Source organism: Clupea harengus, chromosome 10 (genome assembly GCF_900700415.2).
Source record: "Clupea harengus chromosome 10, Ch_v2.0.2, whole genome shotgun sequence".
Lineage (NCBI taxonomy): Eukaryota > Metazoa > Chordata > Actinopteri > Clupeiformes > Clupeidae > Clupea > Clupea harengus.
Window position 1 is genome coordinate 14,172,152 of NC_045161.1, and position 6,939 is coordinate 14,179,090.

General features: G+C 43.5%; 1 protein-coding gene across 1 annotated transcript in view; it reads left to right on the top strand.

Annotated features, from left to right (window-relative positions):
• Window positions 1-6,732, top strand: part of nek7 (NIMA-related kinase 7) — a 67,483-nt gene extending 60,751 nt beyond the window's left edge. The window contains exons 9-10 of the mRNA XM_012825298.3: window positions 568-681; window positions 3,065-6,732. Coding sequence (XP_012680752.1) covers window positions 568-681; window positions 3,065-3,178 — 228 coding nt within the window. The 3' untranslated portion in view covers window positions 3,179-6,732. The remainder of the gene's footprint in view (window positions 1-567; window positions 682-3,064) is intronic.
• Window positions 6,733-6,939: the final 207 nt, after the last annotated feature.

Genomic DNA, 6,939 nt, shown 5'->3' on the forward strand with positions numbered 1-6,939 from the left:
CAGTGCTTTCTTTGACCTCTTACTGTTTCCTTTAGTTCCTGCTGTTTAATGCCATCTACACCCAGAACCACTTTGCGGGACATGTATAACTTGGGAGTGTGAAGAACTCTTCACATGCAGAGTTTATCTGGACTGTTTAAAGAAGCACATGGAATTTGAAAGAAAGGCTATTTTGTTGTGTTCATACAGCAAACCTCTCTGAAACGTTGCAGCAAGCATGATATTGGTAATACAGGTTAACATTTCATGGGTCTTGTTTGAGCGTGCTGAAACTCTCTGTCCACCATGCAGTCAAATGAGAGAAATCTAAATAAGCAAAGCCAGTTCAAAATATGGACTTATACTGTTATCTTTATGCATAAAGATTAACTGTTCTTCTCTCTCTTTCTACCCCTCTTTCTATGCCCCATTCCATACTGTGCTCTCCTTTCCCTTCTCAAATCATTCTCTTCCTTTCCCTTTCATTTCTCTTTTTTCCCTGCCTCCCTCTCTTTCTTTCTTTCTCTCTCTCTCTCCCTCTCTCTCTCCTTCCCTCCCTCTCTCTCTCTCTGTCTTTGTCCTATTCAGATGGCAGCCTTGCAGAGCCCCTTCTATGGAGACAAGATGAACCTGTACTCTCTGTGTAAGAAGATTGAGCAGTGTGACTACCCCCCTCTGCCGTCCGATCACTACTCTGAGGAGGTACCACCTACAAGCACACGCCACCAGCATGCAGTCTGTCACAGTCAACCACATCCACTAGAAATGCCTCTCTGCCCCACTCTAGGGTTGTAGCAGAATTCATGTGCAACACAATCACCACCTACCCAATACCATACGTATCCTCCTGAGAACCAACCCATAGACTTGTGTCATCTGTACTTGACATTTTTTTTAGGGAAATCACAAAAAAAGAGAAATTGGATGACACCTTTTTTTTTTTTTCTTGGTTCCCATATATGTTGTCACCTGTGACATGCTTGTTACAAAGGAGGCCAATACTAATGGCTGAGCATGTTTGAGAGACTATAGAAAAACAAACTGTTTTCTCTGCATCTTTCTGGAGTTTTTCATTTAGATTATCTATATGCTATATTATTCGTTTATGTGATAGCATGTACATTGTACAACCTTTCACATCCCCACGCTTTCAAATTTTTTTCTGACCTCTCTCTCGCTCACACACATACGCATGTGCACACGGACGCACATAAACACACACGGGTTTCATTGTAGCAGCCCCACTGTCTCATTTGCAGTTGCTAATGATATCCGTCTGCATTTTACACCGATGAGCAAACTCTTGACATTCACTTGAAAAATATGAATCTTCTGCTGTATGTTATTTATGGTTTGGCCTTTCAACACAGTCCAGCTCTATGATTGTTGTAATGATATGGGGAAAAAACTGCAGGAAAGCATTAGTTCCCTTTGTGTACAGATTTTGCCTCTGTGTACAGATTTTTTCCTTTTCAGAGGGAGTAAAAAAAACAGGGGGAGAGGGAGGGAGAGAGAGAGATTGGAAGTGAAAGTGAGAGAGAAAGCAGGTAGGAGAGAAAGGGAGAAAGAGAGAGCGAGAGAAGGCCCTGCATCTCCCTGTAAGGATGTAAACAGCATTCCTGAAGGATCGGCAAAAAACTGTCAGCTGCTCATCTTTGTTGTGTCATTTACCCATCCTCCCTAGATCGCAGCCCTTCTGCACCTGACACACACACACACACACACACACACAGACCCCCAACCTTTCCATGAAGCGTATGAATATTTTGCATATCTGCATTTTCTTCTGCCCTCCGACAAACACACCAACCCGCCTCCCCCCACACCCCCTTGCCTCTGTATATCTGCCCCACCACACACACACACACACACACACACACACACGCCTCCTCCCCTCTTTCTCGCAACTCATTTGCAGACTTCAGACTCTGGCTGGCTGCATTTGCATTTCACATGAGCGCCTCTGATTAGGGGGAGAGAAACTTCAGCACTGCCGTTCGACGCGGCTGCCTCCGTCTCCGTCAGCGCTGCCACGGTTACTGGCGCCACGGTTACCACCGCCGCCACCGCTGCTGCTGCCGAGCACCATGCAACAGCGGCTAGGCCTTCAGCGGCTCAGAGCCGAATCGAGCAGCACGCAGCTCAGGCAGTTGCCATGGTGATGCTGCCAGCATGTTCCTTTTTCTTTTTTTCTTTCCCCAATCTTTTTTCTTCTTCCACTATAATGATGGTACCAGATCAGCAGTGGGTCTGAGAGAGAGAGAGAGAGATGTCTCCAGCCAGACAATCCACTTCACTCGTTTCTAAGACGCGTTTGTCTTACATTTTGTCATTCCTTTCATTTTGGAATGACAATAAAGGTAGGAAAGGTCGTCTTGGTGAACAGGATGGAATGGTAGGTGGGGGGTGAGGTGTAGCCACAGAGGTCTAGGTGGGTTTAGTTTGTTAAGTTGGCCATTCATTACAATGCAAATGCATTCCAGTTGATTTTTTCCGGAGAAACACATGCAGGAGACTCGGCTGTGTGAACCTTGGCATAGGTGCAGGTACCTCCATGAGTGATCAGAGTCATGTTGTTGTCTGTGTGTTTTGGCCTCACACTCTGGTGAGTGGAATAAACAAAGGAATATTTCTCGGGCGGAGACCCTAGATTTCTGGAAAGATTCTGGTAACCAGCGTGCTCTGTCTGCTTGGCGGGCTCAGTTATAGAGTTATGTTGTAAATCTTGGATCTTCTGATGGGGAAAATTAATTTATTTACAGGGGCTGATTCTGGTCAAGCAAATCCCCATCACCTCCAGTTAATGCTGTTTAAGAGGGTGTCAATTATCCAGCTGTCGTTTATCCAAATATTGGGAGAGTTTCCCCGTTCCTCTGTGTTCCCACTCGGCCTATCTCATTGACATCATGGAGGCCCGGACTTATTTTTAGCTACCTGCATATAAACTTCAGAAAGAATTATTATGTCCTAGCCATTTCAAGATTGTGCTTTTAAGAATATTTCAAACAAAAAATGTGCACACTGTAACAACCTTTTTTTTTTGTTTTGTCCTTTTCTTTCTCTTTCTGTATGTGTCCTGATCCAGTTAAGGAAACTTGTAGACATGTGTATTAACCCAGACCCGGAGAAGAGGCCGGACATCACCTACGTTTACGACATCGCCAAGCACATGCACCACCTGACGCTGGCCAACCAATGAGAAGACCCCTTGCTTCCTTCCGCAGCCTACCGTAGAGTCCGTCCTCCTGCTTCCTCCCATCCTGCCCCCTTTCCTCCACACTCCAACACTTCTCCTGGGAAGAGATCTTGACTGAGGTCTCACAAGTTAACCCCCCCCCCCCCCCCCAGCTCAACAACAAATCACAACCCCCACCCCGTGCACACACACATCATCAATACCTTTGCACTGTGTTTTTAGATGCTGAAGTGTTTCGGTCACAGGGAAATCACAGGTACAAACTCCATGAAGCCTTGCCGTAGGAGAGAGTACAGGAGTGCAGCACAGAACCTGACCCCAGACAGTGCAATAGCAAAAAGAGATGTAGTATTACAGTTCACAAGGGAGCTGAAAAAATAGCAACGTAAGGTTTTATTTAGCGAGATGTTGCATTGTATATAACAAGCTGGTGTACAGGATGAATTTTGAAATGTCAAATCATGATTTTAAATTATTTAAAATAATCCCTAAGGTAAAAAAAAAAGCCATATGAGGCCATTCTGAAATTCTGCAAGTGTCCAAAAAGGAAACGTTTCTCTGCATTAGTTCTAGCTATGGCATAGTGCATAGATGTCTAAGGATATCCGAGTCATCCTTGTGATCTGAAGTCATTGATGAAAATCTGGGAAAGCTGTCGGTAGATCACATGGATACAATTGGCTACAAGAACATTGGGAATACAATGCGTACATCGAGTTCCATTGGACAGCTGAGCATCTTATTTGGTCTTGTGTTTTAGAGTAGTGTTTTTATGAAGGCATGAATGTTGTTGCAGAGTAAGGTGATTGGCATGATGGTTGTCATGGAGATGATAATAATTGAGCTGTGCCACGGAGGGGGTGGGTAGCACATATCCGTTCCAGTTTAATAAATTCATGAAGTCAATTTTCATCAGAATGTAAATAATTATAAGCAAAACTATACAAAACATGCTCACTTTCAGTCTATAGAGGAATATAGTTACTGAGTGGCGTTTGTCATGAAGATCTTACTTGTTTGTGAGCAGACAATATTGGTGCAATATGCCCAAGCAAACACAAAATCACATTTCCATCAGCATAGTTATAGGCAAACAAAATGTTTAAAACGCTGGTCAACAAAGGAAAGGTCTGCAGCCTGGCAACCCTCTGACACCTGGGGCCAGGAAGCAAACTGAGATGTGAGCAACATCCACAATTAAAGCATGGGAATGGGGGTAGACCATTGAGAACCATCTCGGGCAACAGGTCAGAGCAACATTTTTTTTTACAAATTATCATACATAAACAACAAAAGAAAGCCTAGTTTAGAAGCCTAGTTTACATTAGGAGCCTAGGAGGTGACTGAACCCGTATGTATGGCTAGAGTTTGATATGCTTGTTGTTCAGACTTGGAGTATGTTCCATATGATTCGTAATTGCTCTTTACTGGAATTCAGACAGATTGCAGCATCAACCACAAGACTTCCATCCTTAAGATGTTTTGCCTCTTTTTGTACCCCGTCCCCTCAAAATGAACAGAAATCGCTCTGGTGATGCAGTGAACTTCCCCTTTTCAAATGAGTGTGTTCCTCTTTTCGAAAGAGGAAGTTATTTATCTCCAATAAACATCATGTAAGGGCAGCACACAAGTGCGAACCGAGGGATCAGAAAGAAAGAGACGGCGCTTCCCCCTCCGTGTTTCACTTTTACATTCGCTGTCCCGTTCAGCGGTGAATGCCCTGGAGTGCCACACAGCCAAGCTAGCTTCTGCCTCATGGACCACCTAGAACTTGGATGTGAGGCGGTCAGTGCTTCAGCCCGAGCTTGTCCTCCTACTGACCTCGCTAATCAGACCTCCTATCCTGCTAGATGATATCAGCAATATAAGTATCTCCTGTTGTTTCGCTGACTGTACACATTATGCAGAATCGCTCGGCCTTCCCTTTCCACTTCCAGCTCAAACCCGTTGGCCCTTTTTACATTGTTCTTCCCCTTCTGAGGGATGCTTTGAGAGGCAGAGCCTAGTTTTGAAGCACATTTAAAGGTGGTTATTCCAATCATGGCAGAGTAATTAGAAAGTAATCTGACATAGCGGTAATCCATACAAAGATACTGTAGGACCTGTGCAGACTAGGTTGGGGGTTCAGATGTAGCCTTTCCGTTGCTGATTTACTCTCAGTGCAGTGCAGTCTTTTCCTTCCATACAATATCAGCCTAAGCTGTTCAATAAAATGTCAAAAAATGTTTTTGACATTTGACAAGTGCTTAATATACCAAAGATTTATTTTGTTGAGTGAAGGGAAGAAGCCTACTTTATGAAAGTAACAGGCCACAAGACCTGATTCCGTACCCGTTTGTTCATTACAGTTAGGTCAAGTGCCTTTCTTTGCGGGGATATAGTACCCCAATGTTTTGCGCTTTTGTATTTTACCATTGGGGATTGACCTCACGACTGTCAGCGCGTTTACAGTTAAAGCCACATTTTGGGACTCACAGGTTTAGGAAAAACTCTACCGAATAGGTACTTTACAAAAAGGGGGGGGGGAGATCTGTTCCATGGCAATTGCACATTTGATTTGTTGTTTGTGACAAACTTGCTACATTTATTTAGCCATGTTCCAAAAGTAAGTTCCAAAAGAAACTTTATTAATTCAGTATATTCCATTTCATCCGTCATTGTGTGTTTTACAAGCTCCTGCACGAGTTCCCTCCTGGAGACGCTTTGCCTAGGCTCAGTGGTTGTTCTGAAGTGTGCAGACACAGAGGGACGGGAATGATCAGAAAATATGCGCTTTGAAAATAAACAGGGAAAGACAAATGGCTCTCGCACACTATTGTCTGCATACTGTATTTTAAAGGCTGCTGTGTCAGATGTACCACATATGAAATGTGTGTTTGTTTTTTGTTTGTTTTTGAAGTAGTCGAGCGCATTTTAACTCCTTCCAAGTGTTTACCTTTGTTTCCAGTATCAGTGTCATGTAATCAATGCTTTTTTGGTAATGCAGTAACATATGGGGGTAAATCAACTCCTGTTGCCTTTTAAAGAGGTCGATTTTTTTTATTTATCATGTCACATCACAGTTTAGGTTCTCTAATGAGTGATCAATTTGTACAATGTAGAATGGGGTTGCATTGGGAGACATTTAGAAATGGAAATTAAAGTTTGTCATTATGGGATGGAAAATTATTGACCTCTTCCCAAGGTTAGGTTTTGTGTGTGTGTGTGTGTGTGTGTGTGTGTGTGTGTGTGTGTGTGTGTGTGCGTGCGCGCGCGCATGAGTGCGTAGTAGTAGCAGTCTGCTAGAACGGACCACAGTAAGCAAGAATGAACAAATATGTGTGAGCGTGTATGTGTGCATATTTGGCTCTACAGGACCAGTCACATACTTTCTGAAGGGTTTCATTCTTTAAATCCCCTCCCATTATTTTTGATGAGGCAGACAGGCAGCTTTTTTCCCTTTTATTTATATTTTATTTTGTTTTTATTGGAACATTTCATGGCTTACCTTTTTGTTTTCCAGGAGAAACAGCAATAGTCTGTGTGCTAACAGAATAAACAAAAAACTCCTTCCTCAAGCTCATGTTCTTTTATTCTCTCGGTCTCTTTCTGTCTCTCTCTCTTCCAGTGTCGACTGAGATCACTTGAGTGTGCATGCTTTCCAATTAGGATTATTTACTCGACTAGATGAAATTAGTGTCTTATTTGCTCCCATGTCAATCAGCACACCGCTGTACACTTCCCCCCTCCTCCTCCTCCTCCTCCTCCTCTTACCCGTCCTCCTC